At 42.4% G+C, this 25,427-nt stretch overlaps 1 protein-coding gene across 1 annotated transcript in view; it reads right to left on the bottom strand.

Annotated features, from left to right (window-relative positions):
• The window catches only part of HIPK1 (homeodomain interacting protein kinase 1), a 68,160-nt gene extending 42,949 nt beyond the window's left edge, over positions 1-25,211 (bottom strand). Inside the window, exons 1-2 of the mRNA XM_051856145.2 lie at positions 25,079-25,211; positions 10,022-11,099 (exon numbers count right to left, since the gene is read on the bottom strand). Coding sequence (XP_051712105.2) covers positions 10,022-11,097 — 1,076 coding nt within the window. The 5' untranslated portion in view covers positions 11,098-11,099; positions 25,079-25,211. The remainder of the gene's footprint in view (positions 1-10,021; positions 11,100-25,078) is intronic.
• Between the last annotated feature and the right edge of the window lie 216 nt (positions 25,212-25,427).

Here is a 25,427-nt window from a genome sequence, read left to right on the forward strand (position 1 = left end):
TGGGAGACTCAGAATAATCTCCTGGCTCCTGGCTTCAGACAGGACTAGAACTGGTCATTGCAGCCATCTGGGGGAGTGAACCAACAAATTGAAAGATTTCTTGATCTCTCTCTGCCTCTGCCTCTCCAACTCTGCCTTTCAAATAAATAAATATTAAACAAACAAGGATTGGCAGGCATTTGATTAGTGATTAAAGACTCTGGTTACAATGTCCATATCCTATATGAGGGAGTTCTGGGTTGGATATCTGCCCTCCAACTTCCTGCCAATACACATACCCTGGGAGATAGTAGTGCTGGCTCAAGTGATTGGGTTCCTGCCACCCATTTAGGAGACTTGGACTGAGTTTCCAGCTCATGGCTTCAGTCCCAGTCAGGGGTCATTGTGAGCATTTGGTGAATGAACCAGCAGATGGCAGCTCTCTCCGCCTGTCCCTGTCTCTCTTTCTTCCTCTCTCTACTCAAATTAATAAAGAAAACAAGGTTAGTTTGGGGACTCCACAGATTCCAAAAGCTTTCCTGATCCTTACACAGAAACAGCAGAAGACCCAGGCATCTTCAGACTTACACTATTTAACAGCTCCAGGTGAAACAACCAATATCATCAGCTGTCGTATGTGATGTGAAACAACCTTCAAAAGTGATATTCCAGACCCAGCATCATGATGCAGGACATTAAGCCACCATTTGTAACACCAACATCCCATATCAGAGTGTTGATGTGAGTCCCTACCACACTGCTTCCGATCCAGCTTCCTGTTACTGTGCCTAGGAAGGCAGGGGAAGAAGGCCCAACTATTTGGAACCCTGTCCCCCATATGGGAAGACCAGGATGAGCTCCTAGCTCCAGACTATATGGCCTGGCCTAGTCCCAATTGTTGGGCCATCTGGGAAGTGAACCAGCAGATACAGGTGGAAGGGATGGAAGACAATTCTGTGTCTCTCCCTCTTTATCTTTCAAATAAATCTTTAAAAAACAAAAGATTTATCTAAAAGTGTTAGAAAAATAGAGATAGCTAGCTTCCATTTGCTAGTTCACTCCCCAAAGGCCACAACTGCCTGTGCCAAAGCCAGGAGCTTCATCTTGGACTACACATGGGTGCAGGGGCACAGCACTTGGGCCATGTTCTGCTGCTTTCCCAGGCCACACCAGAGAGCTGCATGGAACAGCTAGGACTCGAACCAGCATTCATATGGGATGCCAGTGTTGCAGACTGCAGCTTAACCCATTACGACACAATGCCACCACCTCCTCCCGTTTTTTTGAAGTAGTATTTCTGTTGCAGATGGCTGGATCCACATATTGCTGACAGAATTTCAAAGTTCAAATAAATCCCAATTATTATAGCATATTTTTAAGATGGTACAAGTTTGATAGGAACATTAATAAGAGAGTAAGAATATTTAGAAATTTTTCTATATTGAAAAAGAAGAAAATTTTCTACTTTCAGTGAGCAGAATCATTAATTTTAGAGTTCATGACAGTGCCAAAAATAGCTGGCAGGGAAATATAAATGGCTTTGTGCCAAAATAAAAATGGAGTTTAAAACATTCTGAACCATCAATTTGACAGCAACAGATTGATTCTGTCATTTCCAACATACCAGAAAGACATTTTAAAGTCCAAAATATAGGTCTCAGAGAATGGCCAGGACACTGAAATAATTATTTTTATAAAAAGGTAACAATAGGGACTGGTGCTGTGGCATATAAAGTTAAGCCTCCGCCTGCAGTGCCAACATCCCACATGGGCACCTGTTAGAGTTCCAGCTGCTCCGCTTCTGATCCAGCTCCCTACTAATGCTCCTGGGAAAAGCAATAGTAGATGGCCCAAATGCTTGGGGCCCTGCATCCATGTGGAAGACTAGGAAGAACCTCCTGATTCCTGGCTTTGGACCAGCCAAGCCCTGGCCATTGTGGCCACTTGAGGAGTGACCCAGCAGATGGAAGATATCTCTCCCCCCACCTCTATATCTCTGCCTTTCAAATAAACAAATAAAAATCTTAAAAAAAAAAAAAAAAAAAGGTAACAATAGGTATGTTACGAGTCTTTTAAAGCTCAAGTTTCAGGAAAATGAATGAGAATACCAATTCCAGCCCTCAACCCCCAGTTAAAAACAAATTTAAAAAAATGAATGATTGCCTGGAATCTTTTTTTTTTTTTTTTTAATTTAGTCTTAGTCTACTGCTTCTGCAATGACAAAACAGGTAAGGAGTTCTAGCAAAGTTCACTCAAAATGACAACTCTATCACACCTACTATACAAAATTCAAGTATCGGAAGGGAGGGAGGGAGGAAGGGAGGGAAAATCAATCATAATCAGTCCACTGAGGGCTTTTAATCCCTACAGCCTAGAAATGTTAGCCTTGCCCAAATTCTAGGAAGCAAGAAAACTACGTTATGTTCCACTTTACTGAACAGTAAGGCATCATTAGCACAGGTTCATCTCTAAGGACTGAATGTTTTAAACTCTGAATTTAGATTATAATTCTTGGAAGTATATTTGTTACACCTTTCCCCTGGCCTCCATTATTTTTCAATCTCTCAATATAAATTCTATTGACACAGAAACTCTGGTGCCTTTTCATCTATATAATAGGGAGACTAAGTTAAATAATTAACTCTTCCAGGTTCCTTTCTAGCTCAAACAGCCTAACAACTGGGCAGTGAAAAAGGTTATCTACTGAAGCACAAGAAAGGAAGAAACAAACAAGCAAAACAAAACTGGTAGTATTTACTTCAGTAGAAAATGGCATTAACTGTGCTTTGATCACAGTGGGTCTCCTCTTTGAGGTTACATCCATCCCATCCTTAATGAACAAATACTAAACAGGCTGTAATTACTAAAGCCAAGTAGGAAAATAATTGCATTTCCTCCCTTCTGATTTCCCAACTGAAACTTCTTTACAAAGGGAACTGCAAAAAGTTTGTGGAAAAATGAATTAAAAGAAATTTATTTTGATGCAAAAAATATTGAAGCCCATGCAGTTTTTTAATAACATGCAATTTCCATAAACTTTCTGCAGATTCCTTGTATGTAAAAAGAATTCCTCCAAGGTCATAAAGCCTTATTTCCCTGGCAACCAGAGCAACCTGATGTTAGGTTCACTTAACAGCACATATTCTCTAGTCACTTTCATGAAATTCTTACTTCTTTCCTCCCATCTCAGAGCACCAAACTTACTACTTGCCAGATCAGAGATATTACATAACCTTCAACTTCCTGCATCTGTGGCTTAAGTGAAACTGTAGCTTCACTGTCATAGGAAATTTGTTTGTTTGTCTAGGATAAACTAAAAATATGCTTTACTTCTCTAGACTCTGTCCTTCCATAAACAGCAAACCTTGAACAAAATGACTGACTGGTGTGTTCAGACTGGAAAAGCATTTAGCTTGTAAGCATGACCAACTTTTGTACCTAAAACTCAAGCCCAAAGCAGCAACTTTTCTTGGAAGTCAGTCTACATTTACAGTGGACCAGAAAATAAAGCATTATTTCCACTGCCTGAATCATGTAGCTATGCCCATTGCCAATGGATACAGAAGGGTGGCACAGTTATGACAACTGTCAATATTTTGGCATGAAATCAAGACAAAGCACTGTAAACTAAAAAGGAAAGCTAAAAAAAAAAAAAAAAAAAAGGCTGGTTTAGGAGCCAGAATGCTTCATAAGGCAAAAAGATTCGAGAGGCTTTCTGAAAGACCAGACAACGTAATGGACTCTAATATGGCAATAAAGTAACATGAAGGAAGCTCAAGAGGACCACTGTGGATAAAACTAGTGACAAAGGAGGAATACTATTCCATGTACCTTATGTTTGTTATCAAGTATTAGTGTAACATAACAAAACATTCATTTCAATCCTAAATACAGTCAAGCTGTAGATATTGAACCTCAGTTTACACAGTAATGAACCCCTATTTTTAAGTGGTAAAGTTAGTTCCACTCAAAACTACTCATAGTCAGGGCTGGCTCTGTGTTGTAGTAGGTTAAGCCTCCACTTTCTGTGCCGGCATCCTATATGAGCCCCGATTCAAGTTCCAGCTGCTTCACTTTCAATCTAGCTCTCTAATGGCCTGGGAAAGCAGTGGAAGACGGCCCAAGTGCTTGGGCCCAAAATTTATTACTCATAGTGAATAACTAAAACACAATGGTTTATAGAAAGCCTTGTTCAAAGGTAATTCTTAAAATTTGAAAATCTTATTTCCTATAAAAAACAAAACAAAATTACTCAAGTGACAGATTAAATTATAAGGAGAGGAAGGGTGTGAAGATCAACAACCAGGGCAGGTATTTAGCCCAGCAATTAAGACGCCAATAAAGAATCCCATGACCCATATTGGAGTGCCTAGTGTTTTTTTTTTTTTTTTTTTTTAAGATTTATTTATTTATTAGAAAGGCAGAGAGGCAGAGAGAGAAAGAGAGAAAGAGAGAAAGAGAGAGAGAGAGAGAGAGGGAGAGGGAGAGGGAGAGGGAGAGGGAGAGGGGGAGAGACAGAGGTCTTCCATCTTGCTGGTTTACTCCTTAAGTGGTCACAATGGTTGGAGCTATGCTGATTCGAAGCCAGGAGCATCTTCAGAGTTTCCCACGTGGGTACTGGGCCATCTTCTACTGCTTTTCCAGGCCATAGCAGAGAGCTGGATCGGAAGTGAAGCAGACGGGACTTGAACAGGAGCCCATATGGGATGCTGGCACTGCAGATGGCAGCTTTACCCACTACACCACAGTGCTGGCCCCATGAGTACTTAGTTTTGATACCAGCTTCTAGTTTCTGACTCCGGCTTCTTATTAACACAGACCCTGGGAGGCATGGTGATCACTCAAGTAACTGGGTTCCTGATACTACATGAGAGACCTGGATTGAGCTCCCAGCTCCCAGTTTGGGCCGGGCCCAATCCACCCACCCACTTGGGGAGGGCACCAGCATACGCATGCTGTCTCTCAAATAAACAGAAACTGCTAAATAAAAAAAAAAAAAAAAAAAACTGCTTAAAAAAAAAAATCAGCACCTAACACTGAAAATTATTCAAGTGATTTACTTTCCCTCTCTCTGCCTCTCCTTCTCTCTCTGTGTAACTCTGCCTTTCAAATAAATAAATCTTTTTAAAACAATTATTTCATGAAAAATTCTTATGGCCTGCTGCTTCCCCTTTTCCATTTTAAAAATGCTCTGTTGTCAAAAGAATGCACTTTGTCATTGACAGGGCATACAAACAGTCAAAGAACACTTGCAGGCACAGAGAAAAGATCAAGAAAGGAAGAGCTAATCAGCCTTCATCCTTCAGCTTCAATTTCCCTCTTAGCCTCCCAGTACTTAGAATGGAGCTGAGCCCAACTCTTCAGCGCCCCTCTACAGTGTGTTGCACACAAGTACGACTGTATGTGCAGGTATTGGGGGATGACATCAAAGAACAGTTTTAAAGGAATGTAATTGGAAGGTAAATCTCCCAAGACATAAGTAAATAATAAATGGAGGTGACAATCTCAAAATTAGCCCAGACTGCCTAGTGCTGCATGAAACCAGTAAGCAAAAGTCCTAAGAGTTGCTTTACTTTACCTTACCTTTAGATGTCATGATTTTATAAAACTATAATAAGATAAAAATTATTATGGATAGATTGAGAGACAATATCCTTAAGATGTTAATACTACTCAAAGTGATCTACAGATCCAATGCTAACTACTATTAGTAAAAGTCAATGATGTTTTTTGCAAAACAGAAAAATCCATCTTAAAACCCTTAAGAAATCTCAAGGACTTTCAACAGCAAAAACAATTCTGAAAAGGAACAAAGTTGCAGACCTCACATTTCCTGATTTCAAAACTTACCACAAAGCTAATCAAAACAGTTTAGTACTGGCATAAAGACAGGCATATATAAACTAAGGGAATAGGCAGACAATGCAGAAATAAACTCTTACATATATGGTCAAATGATTTTGATGACGTGTCAAGACAATAGGAAAAGGATAATCTTTTCAGTAAAATTGCTGAGAACTGAAAATCCAAAAGCAAAACAATTAAGCTGGACTTATACCTTTCCACCATACACAAAAATGAAGTCAGACCCAAAGACCTAAATATAAGTAAAACTGTAAAACAAAAAAATTCAGAACACAAAGAAAAAAAAATACATGACATTGGATTTGGCAGTATTTTAGATATGACACCAAAAGTAGAAGCATTAAAACAAAAAAAGTAGACAAACTGGACTTTGTCAAGATACAAAAGTTTTGAGCACCAAACAACACTCTCAGGCTGGCACTGTGGCACAGCACATTAGGCCATCACTTACAACACCAGCATCCCATACCAGAGTGCCAGCCAGTTCCAGTCCCAGCTACTCTGTCTCCAATACGGCCTCCTACTAATGCACCTGGAAAGGTGGCAGATGATGACCCAAATAATTGAGCCCCTACCACCCATATAAAGACAAGAATGAAGTTCCTGGCACCTGGTATCAGCCTAGCCCATACCAGGCTGGAGATTCTCTTTCTCCCTCGCTCATTCCTCCCTTGCTCTCTTTCTGTTGCTCTGCCTTTCAAATAAAACAATACAAAAAAATTCTGCAGGTGAAAAGCCATCCATAAGGGAGAAAATATTTTTAAATCATGTTTGATAAGGAATTACTATCCAGCATATATTAAAAACACCTCCAACTCATCAATAAAACAACCATATTTAAAAATGGGCAACAAGCCGGCACCGTGGCTCAACAGGCTAATCCTCCGCCTAGTGGCGCCGGCACACCAGGTTCTAGTCCCAGTTGGGGCACCGGATTCTGTCCTGGTTGCCTTTCTTCCAAGCCAGCTCTCTGCTATGGCCCAGGAGTGCAGTGGAGGATGGCCCAAGTGCTTGGGCCCTGTACCCCATGGGAGACCAGGAGAAGCACCTGGCTCCTGCCTTCAGATCAGCGTGGTGCGCCGGCCGCGGCAGCCATTGGAGGGCGAACCAACGGCAAAAGGAAAACCTTTCTCTTTCTCTGTCTCTCCCTCTCACTGTCCACTCTGCCTGTCAAAAAAAAGGGGGGGGGGGGGGGGCAACAGACTCTCAGACATTTCTCCAAAGATACACAAATAGCCAGTAATAATATGATAGGCTCAACATCACTAATTTTTAGGGAAATGTGGATCAAAAAAAAAAAAAAAAAGAGAGAGCACTTAACACCCATATGGATGGATTTTTTTTTTTTTTTTTTTTTTTTTTTTTTTTTTTTTAAGAAAAATCCTGAAAGTTAACAAATGCTGGTAAGGATGTGGAGAAACTAGAACTCCCATGCATTACTTGTGGGAATGTAAAACAGAATAGCCTTTGGGAAAATGTGATGGTTGCTCAGAAACTTAAACCAAGAATTTGACCCAGCAATTCCATTCCTTGCTACCTACCAATAAGAGGTAAAAACAGGGATTTAGGGTGCTATGGCATAATGGGTAAAGCCACAGCCTGCAGTGCTGGCATCCCCTATGGGTCCCGATTCAAGTCCCAGCTGGCCCACTTCTGATCTAGCTCCCTCCTGATAGCCTAGGAAAGCAGTAGAAGATGGCCCAAGTCCTTGGGCCCTTGCACCTAAAGAGATTCGGAAGAAGCTCCTGTCTCCTAGCTTTGGATCAGCCCAGCTCGAGCCATTGGTGGCCACTTGAAGAGTCAACCTATGAATAGAAGATTTTCTCTGTCTCTCTGTAACTCCGCCTTTCAAATAAATAAATAAATTTTGATTAAAAAAAGAAAACAGAGACTTAGCACCTATGTTCACATTAATATTATTTACAAACAGGCACAAGGTAGTAACAACCAAATGTCCATCAACAGATAAATGGATAAATAAAATGCAATATAGATATGCAATGGATTATTCAACTACAGAAAGGAATGAATTTGTGATACATGCTACAACATGGGTTAATCTCAAAAACATTAGGCTAAGTTAAATAAATTGGAAACAAATGGATAAACACTACATGATTTCTTTTAAATAAAGCATCTGAAATTGGCAAATCCTTAAAGAGAGAAAGTTAATTAAAAGTTATCAGGATGGCCAGCACCATGGCTCACTTGGCTAATCCTCCGCCTGTGGCGCCAGCACCCTGGGTTCTAGTCCCGCTTTGGGCACTGGATTCTGTCCCTGTTGCTCCTCTTCCAGTCCAGCTCTCTGCTATGGCCTGGGAAGGCAGTGGAGGATGGCCCAAGTGCTTGGGCCCTGCACCCGCATGGGACACCAGGAGGAAGCACCTGGCTCCTGGCTTCGGATCAGTGCAGCGCAATAGCCATAGCGACCATTTGGGGGGTGAACCAATGGAAAAAAAAAGGAAGACCTTTCTCTCTGTCTCTCTCCCCTCTCTTACTGTCTAACTCTTCCTGTCAAAAAAAAAAAAAAAAAAAAAGTTATCAGGTATAGGAAGAAAGGAGACAGGGAATTATTGACTAATAATTACAGAATTTGCTTTGTGTGATTAAAAAAAATTTGGGACTAGATACTGATGATAGTTTTAATAACACTGTGAATGTAATAAAGAGTGGTGATGGTTATATAACATTGTGAAATTAACTAACACTACCAAATGGTACCAAACAGTTAAAATGCTAAATAAACTTCGTTATAGACTGTACCACAATTAAAAAAAAATCATGTGGGAAGCATTTTATTGTTTTAAAGATTTATTTATTTACTTGAAAATCAGAGTTAACACAGAGAAAGAAGGAGAGGCAGAGAGAGAAAGAGGTCCTCCATCTGCTGGCTCACTCCCCAGTTGGTCACAATGGCCAGAGCTGCAATGATCCAAAATCAGAAGCCAGGAGCTTCCTCCCCCCGACACACACACACTCCCACTCTCTCAAATAAATAAATAAATCTTAAAAAAAACTATTTTGCAGTTGTCTATTTTTTGTTTATTGATTGGGTATTTGTATTATTTGTATTTAAAGTATGACCACTGGGGCAAGTGCTGCGGCGTAGTGGGCTAAGCCTCTGCCTGTGGTACCGGCATCCCATATGGGTGCCAGTTCATATCCCAGTTGTTCCTCTTCCAATCCAGCTCCCTGCTATGGCCAGGAAAAGCAGTGGAAGGTAGTCCAAGTGCTGGGGCCCCTGCACCCGTGTGGGAGACCCAGAAGAACTTCCTGGCTCCTGGTTTCAGATTGGCCCAGCTCCAGCCATTGCAGCCATTCGGGGAGTGAACCAGCAGATGGAAAACCTTTGTCTCTCCCTCTCTCTGTAACTCTGCCTCTCAAACTAAATAAAATATTTAAATAAATAAAGTATGACCACCAAAACTTATGATTCCTTGAAATACTTACATGTGAAAAGTAAAAGCACGTTTTTTAAAAAAAAAAAGCACATTTGAAAACCATTGGTAATTGTCAAGATAAAATTGCATATACTAGGATTTAAGTACTGTCCCATTAATTACTATATATTAAAAAGGTAAATCACAATAGAAGAATCAGTACGGAAATACAAATCATTAAAGTATACAGAAGGTACTCAAGGCAAGGTCATCCCAGTATAACTAAATAGGTTAAAGTATGAATGAGAAGGTTAAAACAGGAAAAAAGACAACAGCAATCATCTAATTCAATTATATTATAGAAAACAGAAAATGTAAAACAATAAAATGCTGCTAGAGTTACATCAAGTTACACCCAAGGCAGTTTATTTGCCAATAAAAGAGGCTAGGAAAAAAACAGCAGCATATGCCTAAATTCATTACAAATAAGTAACACTTAAACATTTTTAAAATGTGAAAACTAAGGATAATGCTATTAAAGAATAACCCAGATGCTAGTATAATTCAACTAGCCTTCAAAATCACATTGAGTTAGCATTTTCTAGTGCTAACTAAAATTTCAGAAATAAGATAATGCTACATAAAGGATGTCACACAAATGAAATTAGCTAAAACACTGTTTTTATCTCAGGATCTGTAAATAAATGAATTCACTGTTATATGTAGCTCTAGGTAACATGTTAAATATAAGAACAGCTCTCTAACATAAAATATGGTTTTTATAATTTACCACTTGCCTGTAGTAACGTGACTGTAAGTAGGTTGAGCACACAGCTTTGGAAACGTGACTGGCAGAACCAAAGTCAATGACCTTCACTCGGTAGGGTTGGCGAACTGGATCAACCAGCATTATGTTTTCAGGCTTAAGGTCAGCGTGAATCAAACCAAGGCTCTTGAGCTTCATCAAGGCTGTGGCCACCTGCTGCAAGATTGGTCTGATGTACTTGAGTGGCAGTGGGCTAAACTTGTTCTGCTTTAGAAAATCATATAAGTTCTGCTCCAACATCTCAAAAACAAGGCAGGTGTGATTCTTATGTTGAAAGCACTCATAAGAACGGACAAAATTATACTCATCAGCATTTTCACTGCTTAGGCGGGAAAGAATGCTCACTTCAATCTGTCCTTGTCTGGCATAGGAGGGATGATTCTTCAAGATTTTAATAGCCACAATTTCCTTCGTGCTCCGCTTCCAGCATTTAGCTACCTGTCCAAATGTCCCCCGGCCTAGGAACTCCAAGACTTCATAGCTGTTGGTCATAGAGCAAAGGATCTCATGCTGGACCAGTTGGTAATCCCCTTCTCCGCTGGAACTGCTACTCTTTGTGGTCACAGTGGTGGTCGTGGCAGCAGCACCCACCACAGTCCTGTTTTGCAGCATGAGAGGGGGATGTTCTTCTATGATCTGCACGCTACCGTTGCTGTCAACTTCCTCACTTTTTCTTTTCAATCCACATTTTTGATATGGCTCAAGCAAAGTAACGTTGCCTCTGTGAGTCAGGGTCTGGCTGCTTTGGAAGGTTGACGTAGCAGCACTAGCTGAGCTATCAGCAGCTGTTACAACAATATGCTCCACTGCAGGGGCTGGGAGCAGGAGACCTTGGTCGTAAGCAGGGATGTTGAAATTTGCTACCTGGTGAGAGGAGTTGGCTTGTCCTTGTGTGGCTGGGAGGGTTTTGCTGTGGGTATAATATTTGTCGTTGCTGCTCTGTCCTGAAACATCCCAGCCAGAGGGCTCTATTTTCAATTTCTTCGCACTGCAGAAGGCACTCGACGACACTGATGGGGGGGAAAACACCTGCAGCTGTGATGCCATACCTACATTGAAAAAAAGGAAAAATGAAACCACAAGGGTAAGAGATACGAGCAGTAGCTTATTATCAAAAACACTGTAGTTGATGAACAAAACATGTAATAACATTTCCTTCTTCTTAGAAGCTAATTCAATCTTAACCCATACTCAGGAAAGTGAAGTTATCCACTCTGCTCAGGTCATACATAACATAGGGTTCAGCTCTGCCTCATACATTTGAAGAGGACTGTCAATAAGCTGACCAGAATAAAGTAATGAGGATGCTGAGGAAGCTAGAGAGATCGCCTGAAGAACAGAGAAAAGTTATTAGAAAACTACAGAAGAGAGAGAACAGTCAAGCTTTCTGTCCCTAAGTATCCCACAGTAACTTCAAGTTCAATAAAGTCCAGACAAAATCAAAGGTATCTTTTCAGAATAAAGTCCAAACAAACATGCGACCTAGCTATTCTCCATTCTCAATCATCTGAAATTCATAGGACTTGGGATTCTATATGAATCCCCACCCCCATCCTCTACACTTGTCCCCTTTTCAATAACTAGTCCCCAGGATTGGTCATCTGCAAGAGACTGAAATCTATCTCTAACCCACACATCTCTCTCTTTTGAATTCCAAACTCTACATTCAAATGCACAATTTGATACTGCAACTTGACTATCTTACAGACACTTCAAATTTAGCATCTCCAAAATTAAATTTATGAGCCTCTACTCAATGATGAGAAGCCACTATATAGCCAACAGCTCAAGCCAAAACTCAGGGAGGCAACGAGCCTCAGTTTCCTCATCTATACATGGTGATAGCAATACCTACCTCATGGGTTTTCTGAGCATTAAACAATTTAATATTTGTGAAGCGGTAGTGCCTGGCATACATTAATTATCCTGGTTCATTCCTCTACATATATTCTATATCTTATCAATTTTATCTCCTAAGTGTATTTCAAATCACCTATGTATCTCCATGCCTACATCCTCCTAGTCCAAACTGAAATACACACAGGGTCTCTTTGTTTTTAAACTTTACAAATGAGTTAACTGTTCTATCTTTTAAACCACCTCTCTTTGCCTTTCCTCAAGGTTTTCCACTGCTTTGTTAAGAGAGCCCCAAACCCTCACCCTGTACTGAAAAGCTCTCCAACATCTGCTTTCTTGCCTCTCTTGGAGCCACTCTCCTGGCCACTCCACCCACCAGGTCTCTGATTAAAAAAAAAAAAAAAAAAAAAAGTTTGCTGGCTGGCTGCCATCCAACATCCCTCACTTTGATTTCTTCACTGCAGCCACACTGCCCTTTCTTTAGTTCTTAGAAAGCCACTCCATCATCTCTTACCTCCAAATCCTCTAAACGTGTTGAAGACTTCCTGCTGGGAAAACTGTTCCCCAACACTTCTGCCATACAAACACTCCCTACAATCACTCTCATGCATTCTCACAGCAGCCTATTTGTCTCCTATAACTTGAAATTGTGTATTTAATGTCATATTCCTTGCTACAGTTCAAATTTCATGAGGACAGGTACCATCTCACCTTGTTCTTCACTTGGATCACCGAAGCCTACCATATGCGCTGGCAATAGACAGTATTTGTTGGTGTTACAATTTAAACAGGATTTGGATCCTCAACTGCATGCAGATATTTAAATTCCAAAGTCGTCTTATAACAGTGAATAGATTAATGTAAATGGTTGATGGTCAGGGTGGGTTTTGATCTGATCATAGTGTTTGAAGGTGAGGCCTTTGGGAAGGGATAGGATTGGATAGACTGCTAGAATGGGGCACTAAGTGGGAAAGACCACACAGAGGTAAGATGAAGAGTGTGCCATCTCTCAGCTTCCTGCCTCACCACGTGATCATCCTTCTGCTACCCTCTCACCTTACCAGATGTGAAAACCTATGGGACCATCCTGAGCTGTTCTGTAAACTTCCAAAACTGTAAGCTGAAATAAACCTCTTTTCTTCATAAGTAGTTCCTTTCATATACTTGAAGGTTAACAAAAAGTTAATACAGTTGGATAATGATTCCTGTCTACAAATCTCATTATCTACTAAGAACTCTACCACTCAAAATTAAACTGCAGTATTTACAAAAGCTTGGCTTTTGTTTTTTGTTTATGTTTTAAATGTTTTGCCCTTTATTTGTGTGATCCTTGAGATACTGACAGAAGACACCACTCCAATCCATATAGTATATTATTAGCCATAAAATCAACATACATAACTATAGAGGAATGAAATGTGACTAAGGACATGACAGAACATCAAAAAGCAATGTGTGGGGGCCAGCACTGTGGCATAATGGGTAAAAGCTGCCACCTGTGATGCCAGCATCCCATATGGGCACCAGTTCATGCCCTGGCTGTGCCACTTCAAATCCAGCTTCCTGTTAATGGCCTGGAAAAGCAACGGAAGATGGTCCAGGTCCTTGGGCCCCTGCCACCAAAGTGGGAGACCTAGATGTAGCTCCTGGGTTAGGCCTGGCTCAGTCCTGGCCATTGTGGCCCCTTGGGAGAGAAACAGCAGAATGGAAGATATCTCTGTCTCTCCCTCCTCTCTGTAGCTCTGACTCAAATAAATAATAATAAATCCTTAAAAAAGAAAAGCAATGTGTACATTTCTTTGTGCCTGAATATGACTAAAAACTATCTAACTCGACCAGTAAACTGAAAAGAACAAATCCTCACCTTTCGTATCTAACATGCATATGGTTTACCTAAAGCAACAATTTCCATAATTTATATGAACCTTGAGGGAAAAAAAGGATAAATTAAAAGCTGAAGTCAGGGACCAGCATTGTAAAGACACTGCCTAAGATGCCAGCATCATATATGGGCACCAGTTCATGTCCCAGTTGTTCTGCTTCCAATCCAGCTCCCTGCTAATGGCCTGGGAAAAGCAGCGGAAGATTGGCCAAGTGTTTGGGCCCCTGTTACTCACATGAGAGACCCGGCTGAAGCTCCTGGCTCCTGATTTCGGCCTGGTCCAGCACTGGCCATTGTGGCCATCTGAGAAGTGAACCAGCGGATACAATCTTCCTCCCTCCCTCTCCCTCTCCTTCTCTCTCTCTCTCTTTCAAATAAAAAATAAATAAATCTTAAAAAAAAAAAAAAATGCTAGGGGACCGGCGCCATGGCCCATTTGGTTAGTCCTCTGCCTGCAGCGCTGGCATCCCATATGGGTACCGGGTTCTAGTCCCGGTTGCTCTTCTTCCAGGTCAGCTCTCTGCTGTGGCCCGGGAGGGCAGTGGAGGATGGCCCAGGTGCTTGGGCCCCGGCACCTGCATGGAAGACCAGGAGGAGGCACCTGGCTCCTGGCTTCGGACTGGCGCAGCGCCGGCCATGGCAGCCATTAGGGGAGTGAACCAACGGAAGGAAGACCTTTGTCTCTGTCTCTTTCTCTCTCACTATCTATAACTCTACCTGTCAAAAAAAAAAAAAGCTAAAGTCTGCATAATTTAAATGTGAGGCTACAAATTCACAAATTATCTTGTTCTACCTATGACATAATGGCAAATACAATACAAGAAAAAACAAAACAAGTAGCTCTTTTACAACATTTATCTATTAAAATATATGCAAAAAAATAAAATACATGCAAAAGCATTTCTTGCTATCTTAAAATTGTACCAAATTGGGGCCAGTGTTGTGGTATAGCCAGTTAAGCCACCGCCTGTGATACTGGCATCTAATACGGGCCAGGTTAGAGTCCTGGCTGCTCCACTTCCAATCCAGCCCCTACTAATATGCCTGGGAAGCAGTGGAAGATGGTCCCTGCACCCATCTGGGAGACGGGGATGAAGCTCCTGGCTTCATCCTGGCCAAGCCTTGGCCACAGCAGTCATTTGGGGAATGAACCAGCAGATGGAAGATCTTCCTCTCTCTGTATCTCTGCCTTTCAAATAAATCAATCTTAAAAAAAATTGTATCAAACTGCTGAACAACAACAAAAAAAAACAACTTTCCTAAATTTGTTTTCCATATCTGTTGCAGTTTGCAGCAAGTATTTAGGAATAGGGGGGTTATACAGTAATAATACTGAATTCATGAAATATAGTACCAAGTTTTAAAATTATGTTTATAACTACATGCTCTTAAAATGTTGTATTTGGGGGTTGGCACTGTGGCTTAACAGGTTAAACTGCTACCTGCAGTGCCAGTATCCCATATGGGCTACGGTCTGAGTCTTGGCTGCTCCACTTCCAATCCAGATCCCTGCTAATATGCCTGGGAAAGCAGAAGATGGCCCAAGTGCTTGAAACCCTGCACCCCCATGGGAGGCCCAGAAGTTCCTGGCTCCTGGCTTCGGCCTGGCTCAGTCCTGGTTGTTGTGGCCATCTGGGGAGGGAACCAGTGGATGCAAGATTCTGTCTGTTTCTCTCTCTCCCCCTCCCTTTCTCTGTAACTCTGTCTTTCAAATAACAATTTTTATATATATATATATATATATATATATATATCTTTATTTTAATCTTATTGTTTAAAAAAAAATCTTTAAAATGCATTTGGGGGGGAGGGGCCTGCGCGGTGGCACAGTAGGTTGATCCTCCGCCTGCTGTGCAGGCATCCCATATGCACGCGGTTCTAGTCCCAGCTGCTCCTCTTCCGTCCAGCTCTCTGCTATGGCCTGAGATAGCAGTGGAGGATGGCCCAGGTCCCTGGGCCCCTGCACCCGCATGGGAGACCAGAAAGAAGCTCCTGACTCCATGCTTCGGATCGGCACAGCACAGCCATTTGGGGAGTGAACCAACGGAAGGAAGACCTTTCTCTCTGTTTCTCTCTCTCACACGGTCTGTAACTTTACCTGTCATATAAATAAATAAAATCTTTTTAAAAAAATGCATTTGGAGTCAGCATTGTGGCACAGTAGGTTAAATTGCCACTTGCAATGCCAGCATCCCAAATCAGAGTACCAGTTCAGGTTCCCTTTCAGCTTCCTGCTAATGCATCTGGAAAAACAGCAGAAAATGGCCCCAATACTTGGGTTCCTGCCACCCAGGTTGGGAGACATAGGTGCAATTTAAGGTTCTTGGCTCCAGTCTTGGCCCGGCCATTGCAGCCATTTGGGAAGGGAACCAGCAAGTGGAAGATCTCTTTTTCTCTTTCTTTTCAAATAAATAAATCTTTTTTAAAAACTAAAATATTACATTTAACAAAGTAACATCATTGCCAACTTTTTATCCAATAAGCAAAATACTAAATCTAAAATCTTCACATTGGAAACTACAAAAAGCACAAGTCCTAGAACATTTTTCAGAATGTTCTGGTATACAAATATTGTTATTCATAAAAATAAACTTAATCCACCTAAAAAGAAAGAACAATCCAGAATTTCACTGATTTTTCCCATGGTAAAAGACTACCAAGACTTTTACAATATGGCTGAGACATCCTGATCTCAACTAACAGAAGGAAGAAAGAAAACACAGAATCAAAACAGCCTAGAAAAATCAACAGATTTTTTAAAAAGATTTATTTATTTATTTTATTTGAAAAGCAAAGCTAGAGAGAGAGAAACAGAGGTCCTCCATCTGCTGGTTTACCCCCCAGATGGAGGCAACAGCCAGAGCTGAGCCAGGAGCTAGAAGCCTCCTCTAGACGCCTTACCCGGGTGCAGGGGCCCAAGGACCTGGGTCATTCTCCACTGCTTTCTCAGGCCATCGCAGGGAGTTGGATCAGAAGTGGAGCAGCCAGGACTCAAATTAGCACTCATATGGGATGCTGGCACTGCAACTGGCAGCTCTACCTGTTACACCACAGCACCAGCACCCAGATTCTTATTTATAATCCACTCTGAAATTCAACTCAAAATGTAGTATCTAAACAGAGGATGAAGATACTATATTCCACAAAATTTTCCTTTGGCAAAGTAGAAGGCAATTCTCTTCCTCAGTGAATCTCTCAAACAAAAATATGGAACAGAATTTACATTTGTGGAAAACTGACTATGTATCAGACTCAGTTAAGAAAATTACAGGAGCCGACACTCTGGGGCAGTCGGTTAACACCCTGGCCTGAAGCTCCAGCATCCCTTGTGGGCGCCAGTTCAAGTCCCGGCTGCTCCACTTCCTATCCAGCTCTCTGCTATGGCCTGGGAAAGAAGCAGAAGATGGCCCAAATCCTTGGGCTCCTGCACCCACGTGGGAGACCCAGAAGAAGCTCCTGGCTCCAGATCGGCGCAGCTCCGGCAATTGTGGCCAATTGGGGAGTGAACCATCAGATGAAAAGACGCCCCCACCGCCCGCCTCTCCTCTCTCTGTGTAACTCTGTCAAATAAATAAATAAATCCTTAAAAAAAAGGAAATTACAAATATTTTCAAATCACATGTGAATAGTTCCCAATAAACTAAAAGTCACTTCTGACTTCCTGAAATTGTGGTACCTCTTAACTCAAACGATGAAGGAAGTCTCTTCATTTCAAGAACTTAACATTATCAATATAATGACAAATTTTCAAACTGCATTAATCCCAAACTAGAACTTATAAACAAAAGGCTATTAATACTTAGACTTATTTTTTTTAATATTTATTTTTTATTTATTTGAAAGAGTTAGAGAGGCAGAGGCAGAGAGAAAGAGAGAGGTCTTCCACCTGCTGATTCACTCCCCAAATGGTTGCAATGGCAGGAGCTAGGCCAATCCAAAGCCAGGAGCCAGGAGCTTCTTCCGAGTCTCCCATGTGGGTGCAGGATCCCAAGGTCTTGAGCCATCTTTACTGCTTTCCCAGACCATAGCAGACAGTTGGATCAGAAGTGGAGAAGCCGGGACTCAAACTTGCACCCATATGGGATGCCAGCACTGAAAGTGGCAGTTTTACCCACTACGACAGTGCCAGCCCCAACACTTTTTTTTTTTTAATAATTGAGTCTTGCTAAGTACAAGGCTTTCAAAAATAATCATATTTCACAGCTTTCCCAGCTCCGTGGCAGGGTCACATCATATAGTGAGTGCCTTAGGGGTAATCTTATTACAGTTATAAGCCCTATATGTTGATAATCTTACCACAAAAGAATTAAAATATCATAACCCGAGTGGAACAGCTGGGTGTGATAATCAAGATAATAATTTTTCAATGCTTCATTCTTAGTCCTCGTAACTTCCATATTTTCCTCAACACAACAATAAGAAATTTCTGTTGCTTTTAGTTCCTTGTCTGTATTTGCCTCTTTGATACAATTTAACAACTAGTGATCTAAATAACCTCAAATCAGTACTGCACATTGATTTCTTTCTCAAATACTTGCCCTCAGCTGACATGTACACAAATGTATATTCAGGGATATTTCAAAAAGTCTGTAGGAAATACAATTAGAAGGGGCAGGCATTGGTGGCGTTCCACCATTCCATATTGGAGTACTGCTTCTAGTGCCCGCTACACAGCTTCCAATCCTGCTTTCCTGCTGATGTGCCTGGAAAAGCAGAGGAAGATGACCCAACTACTTGGGCCCCTGCTACCCATGAGGAAGACCAGGATGGAGTTCCCAGCTCCTGGCTTCGACCTGGCCCAGACCTGGCTGTTGCAGCAATTGGAAAATGAACCAGCAGATGGAAGATCACTCTCTGTTTCTCCCCCTTCTCTGTTGCTCTGCCTTTCAAATAAATAAAAAGAATTAAAAAGAAAAGTTTGCTTTGATACAAAAAAATTTTGAAATCCTTGTATAGTTTTTCATAATATACATTTTTCATGAACTTTTTGAAGATTCAACCACAATCTATTATATATAAAGAATATTTTTACACTAGATATACAGAATAAGAGTATATGTTTTACAAAAATAAAGCAAGACAAGTCTGGGAAGAAAATTCTTTCACCAGAACACTTAAATATTTCTCTGCTCCACATAGTTTCTCTCTTCCTGCTGCACAATTCTAAATCACTCACTTAACAGTCCAAGTGGTCTTCCCCAGTTATACTCCCAAGCCCCCTTTCTAATCTCCATTCTTCACCTGCAAGTGACACTTTCAAAAATGAACATTTCTTTTAAAAATGCACACACATACACACATATATATCCATCTCCTACTCAAAACCTAAGGATAAAGCCCTAAAGCTCTAATTTGGATTACCAGGCTTTGTACAAGATCTGGACTATGATTACTTTTGTAGACTTGTTTCATCTGCTCTTTTCCCCAGGCACTCTCTTCCATTACTAGTAAATTCCTCTGGCTTCCTACAATAGGCTTTCCTTTCTCCTGTCCTAGTTCCTCCAAACTGCTGAACTTCATTTTCCCCTTATGGTCTTTTCTTTTCCTAACTTCTGCTCATACTATCCTTCTAGTCTCCACTTAAAACTCACTTGTTCAATGTGGCAGAGGCTTCTGGTTTGTATCAAAATCTACTCTCCACTTCAATACATGCCTAAACTATGTTTCCAGTCCCCCCCCCCCCCACACACACCCAATGGGACACCTTTCTTACTTCCCTTTGCACTAGCAGGTAACCATGGAGACCCAGCTTCCACCATGAGACAATACCCATGGGATGGCAATGCAACCTGATGGAAGGAATGTGGATCCCAGAACAATCATGTAGAGCAGAACTGCCTGCCAACCTGGAATGCTGGCTTCCACCTGGAACCCTGATTTCAGGCTGTTACATAAGAGAAACTATTTTCCTCGAGTTAGATTATTTAGCAGCCTTAGGCTGACAAACATTCTCAGAAAAATCTTCCCCAATCCACTTCATATTAAGTTAGGCTCCCTGGTAAACATTCCTATAACATACTCTAATACTTCTTTGTACCTACCACACTTGGACTTGTTTATTTCACTTATTCATTTAACAAACATATATTGAGTATCTACTATATCTGCCAGGGACTATTCTAGACACAAGAGATAACAGTAGTGTTCAAGATGGACAAGATATCTTATCTCCTAAGAGTTTACATTCTACTAGAAACAGGCAGACACACACTCCCAAGAAAACAGCAGCTAATAAGTGCTACGAAGTAAACAAAACACAATGACATGATAATGAGGGAAGACCCTGTGAGGTGGTGGCAAAAAAGCCATTCCAGTGGGGGGCCGCATTGTGATGCAATAAGTTAGCCTGCAAAGCATCCCATATGGGTGCCAGTTCAAGTCCTAACTGCTCTACTTCTGATCCAAGCTCCCTGCTGATGGTCTGGGAAAGCAGTGGAAGATGGCCCAAGTGCCCAGGCTCCTGCAACCACGTGGGAGACCCAGAAGAAGCTCCTGGCACCTGGCTTCAAATCGGCCCACCTCCAGCCATTGCAGCCATTTGGGGAGTGAATCAGCGGATGGAACACCTTCCTCTCTGTCTCTCCTTCTCTCTCTCTCTCTCTATAACCCTGCCTATCAAGTAAATAAATATTAAAAAAAAAAAAAAAAAGCCATTCCAGTGAAAAACAGCAGCATAAATACCAGACCATTCTTGCCCACACCCTCCCCCCAAAGAAGAACTATGGAACACAGCAATGGAAAGTAGTAGATGTTGCACTCAAAGAGGCAGGCAAGGGCCAGATCACATGCTGATTTGTAGGCCTCTCTGAATTTTATGGTTAAGTATGACCATTTATAATTACTTAATAAAATTTCTAAACTGCAAGGTCCATAAGGACAATCCTCAGTGGCAGAGTTGGGTGTCATAGCTGTTTGTTTGTCTTTTTATCACTAACATCTATTGCAATGGCTGGCATATAGCATGTGCCAAATGTCTGCTAGAATGAATGACCATAAAATGTCTACCTCTTCATGTATAAATTTAAGAGGATCTCAGAAGTCATTCTGACTAAATTAGAGAAATGGAAGAGATGTAAATTATAGTCTCTTGTCTGCAAGAGTGTACACACACACACACACACACACACAGTGTCCTATATATAGCAATACAAAAGGCACCATTTGAATTGAAGTTCCCCACCCCCTTTCCTGCAGTATTTCCTTCCTTCATATGGAACTTATGACAAGCCAGTCCCCCAACTGGTATTGCAAAAACAGAGTGGAATAGGTGGCATTAGCTACCAGTGGAGTAACTCTACAATTCTATATAATTTCCAGTCTTTTAAACCAATTTCTAATATTTAACCAAACTGGCTAAGTGATGCTTTCCTTCTAGTCTAGGATATTTTCTGCTACTTTTCAATAGTTATCTTGGATTTGGAATGATGAATCTATAGCAACAGAACAACAAGTAGATCCTTTGTGTTCAGTAAAAAGGAACTGTTGGAGTATGTGCATAGGCTAGTCTACAAAGTCTATAAAGTTTAGAATAAAAAGAAATAAACCCCGAGGAGTTTCTGACATGTAGGAAAGGTTAGACTAACAAAGCAGATACCAATAGGAAACACCAACACTTAAGGAGGGCCCTAGTCAGATCAGACAGCAAAGGCCAAAAGAAAACAGGACTCGAGTAAGGTTAGCAATGGTTTGGCTGATGGAAGAGACTCCTTCAGGAGAATAAGATGAACTCTGCCGGGATGCCAAGAGACGTGGAAAAACGAAAAAGTAAGTAATGAAAGTGCAGAGTTAGGAAATACACTTGCTGAGAGCAGAAAACACTGCCAAAAATATAGGGACACTAGCAGTTAAAAGGGACCCTGAAAGATTCTAAAAGCCCCTAATTCTGAGATGAGAAAAAGGAGTCCAAAAAGGCCAAACAAGTTTTACACAGAGCTAATGAGCAGCAATGCTGGCAAAGAATTCAGGTCTTCTAGTTCTTTTTCATCAAACACTCTGGGAAAGCACAGTACCAGGTGCCCTTAAAAAATCCAAAAGAACTACAATGAAATTTCCCTACGTTTCAAGAACACAGAAATTTTTTTCTTAGTGTTTTATTTTAAACATAAGAACATTAATGAAATCACTCAACGATTTCCAGATGTTTTACTTTTTCTTCATTTAGTAATAGTATACGGGATTCATCTGCTGTATCGCATAGAATGAAGTGATATGACATACACACAAAAAGACAGAAAAACACAAAAACAGGATGTAAATTTTTTAAGTGCCAAATTATGCACGAGAGAAATAAATCAGGCATTTGGGATCTGGGTTTCAACAACTAAAATGAAAAGCAGGAACAAAAAGGAACTAAAAAAGTAAATCAGTGATTGGTGAAGTGGCACTGGAAGGAAAATGATAGCGTGTTCAGAACAGCATGAAATGTAAGAAGAAACTGACAAGGAACTAATAATAGTAAGTTTTAAAAAAGACCTAAAAAATATAGATTGCTGTCATACAGTTATGAAAATGAAAATAAAAGGGCAGATGGCAGATCAAGCAGCTCCCATTTGCAAAATTACTTCAAATCACAAAAGGGCCAGTTATAACATATAACTAACAAGCTGCACAAGTTCCAAATATAAGAAGTTTACAAGGCAAGTTTGGCTCACTAATTTTTACCAACAAACCACTGATGGAACTGTGCTTATAAAAACAAAACCCCAGAGTGAAAGAATTCTATTTTTTAGAGAACTGTGAACTTTGAGATCATCCTATTTTTTTTTTCTTTTGTCTATAAGGAGGGAGCTCTTGTTTGGCTTAAAATCTCCAATTACCAATCAACTAGCTCTAAAAACCCATACAACTAACTTGTTCAGAGATAGGATAAACTATTCATGAAGATCCCACCAGCAAAAGACCTACTTGACAACTAGAGCTTGTACATTTGTAAGATCTAACCATTTGGGGCTAGTGATGTGGCGCAGCGGGTTAACGCCCTAGCCTGAAGCGCCTAGCCTGAAGAACAGGCATCCCATATGGCTGCTCCACTCCCGATCCCACGTGGAAGACCGGGAAGAAGCTCCTGGCTTTGGATTGGCACAGCTCTGGCGACTGCAGCCAATTGGGGAGTGAACCAGTGGATGGAAGACCTCTCTCTCTCTCTCTCTCTGCCTCTCCTCTCTCAGTGTTACTCTTTCAAATAAATCTTAAAAAAAAAAAAAAAAAAATTCTACCCATTTTACTCCTCAGATGCTTTACTGGCTTGGCTTCCTCCCATTCTAACCATCCAACCACAAGCACTCTACCAAAATATCCTTCAAGCCAGGAACAATATCTTAAAGCCAAGGACATACTTCATCGTAACAATATAATACAGAATCTGAAGATAATTAGGGGCCTTTGTTGTGGCACAGTGGGTGATGCCTCAGTCTGCATCCCATATGGGATGCTGCTCACTTCCCACTGAGCTCCCTGGTAATGTGCCTGACTGCTGCAGCCATCTAGGGGAGTGAACCAGCAGATGGAAGATCTCTCTCTCCCTCTTTTGTAACTCTGCCTTTCAAATAAATAAATAAGTCTTTTCTAACAAAAGGTCATCAGATGTAAAGATTCAAAATCACCAGTTGAATATACTGATTAGGTTCAAATACTCATTAGAGGGACCTGCGTTGTTGTAGCCTAGCAGGCAAAGCCAACCCCTGCAGCACCAGCATCCCATATGGGCACCAGGTTCCAGTTCCAGCTGCTCCACTTCTGATTCAAGTCCCTGCCTATGTGCCTGGGAAAGCAGAGGAAGATGGCCCAAGTCTTTGGGCCTCTGCCACCCACGTGGGAGACTAGGACCTCCTGGCTCTGACTTCAGCCTCGCCAATTCCAACAGTTGGGGCCATCTGGGGAGTGAACCAGCAAGTGGAAGATTTCTCTCCCTCTGTGTCTCCATCTCTCTGTAACTATTTCAAATAAGTACATTTTTATAAAAAAAAAAACTTATTAGATTTATTGATACTTTACAGAAAGCTTCAGGCTTCCATATGAAAACAAAACCAAAAACAAAAGCTGGTAATGATTTGCATTCTCTATAATCTCACACACAGAGACAAAACTACAAACCAAGAATCAAAAATAGCTTTACACAAACAAGAACAAAATTGTAGGTTTTGCTGAGGGCATCAGCCACTTAATTTAACCCCACTCATCAGGAGCAGGAAGCCAGGCTACTGTTTCCATCAAAATTCCTAAGAAACAGATGAGATAAAGGGCAGATCCCAGAGTCCACAGATGAAACCATTTTGATACGATACTGAGGATTCTCTAAGTGTCGCCCATAGACAACAAAGTGCATCTAAGGCTGCCTCAAAACGAGTCTATCTACACTTGAACCAGTGGTTAAGTGGAGTTAAGATTTATAGCAGCTTTGGGTTGCCCTCCCCGCCCGTACCCCCCCCCCCCACACACACCCTCATTCTCCTCCCCAAACAGGAAAGAAAGCGCGCTGCCCAGCATAAACACAGGCCATTGCTCAAGGTTCGTCACCACAACAAACTGGACTCAGACCAGCGCGCCCGGAGACTAAGCCCCAGGTCTTGGTTGCTAGGCACAAAAAAAGGACTCTTCCCCCACAGACTCGGGAACGCCGTGCGTCTGACCCGCGAGCTTTAGTTGTTTTCCCAACCTTTTTTTTTTTTTTTTAAACTAACGCTTTCAAAGTCGCGACAGGCGGCCGAAGTTTGCCTCTGAGCCAGACTTCCAGCTCTGCCTTGCACAGACACACATTAGGTGGGCTGGTCCCACGTCGGCTCCACCAGCATTCACAAATTGCAAACCTCTCCGAACATCCGCGGGGAGAACAGAGAAGCTTCCACACCCACCCCGCCGCCGCCGCCGTCCCCTCCACACACCGCACAAATAACCCCCAAGCCGCGGTGATCAGCAGAGCCGTGACAGACACACGCACAAGCCCCACACTGGGAACCTGCCACGACAGCCGGGTAAAACCGGCCGGAGGCGCCGGGCGGCCCCCGTCACTTGAGGACAACAACACGCCCTGGAGAAGAAGGGGCAGGAGGCAGCGGGAGTTGCCCCGAAAACAGTCCGGGAGCCTGCCCACTTTCCTGGGAACCCAATCTCCTCCCGCTCTCCACCGCGGCCCAGGACCCCGCGCCGGGTCCCGGGCAGGGGGACTCGAGGGAGGCGCCCCCCGCAGGCCGGGTGTTCCAGCAGAGCCCGCGGGCGGCCCGGCCCCGCCTCGGGGAACTGAGAGAGGAGGTCGCTCCCCGCCTGAGCTCCCTCCCGGACGCCCTCACTCACCGCCGGTGTGTCTGGGTCTCAGCCGCGAGCTGGGGCTGCCGTGGGGAGGCGGCGGAGGAGACGAGATCCGGGGCCCCGCCGCCGGGTCATCATACCCCCCGCACAAGCCGGCCCGGGCCGCGGCCCCCGCCCCCCGGAGCCGTCCCTGTGCCGGTCCAGCGGGGGGAGCCTCCTCAGCCTCCCGCCCGCTCCGCCACCCGGCCCCTTCCCGCCGCCGCCGCCGCCGCCGCCGCCGCCTCAGCCCCGCGCGCTCCCTCCTCGGCCTCCCGCTGCCGTCCGGGGCCACCGCCGGGCCCCTCACTCCGCAGCCGCCGTTGTCGCCAGACCTGACAAGAGGAGCGCCGAACGG

Source organism: Oryctolagus cuniculus, chromosome 7 (assembly GCF_964237555.1).
Source record: "Oryctolagus cuniculus chromosome 7, mOryCun1.1, whole genome shotgun sequence".
NCBI classification, from domain to species: Eukaryota; Metazoa; Chordata; class Mammalia; order Lagomorpha; family Leporidae; genus Oryctolagus; species Oryctolagus cuniculus.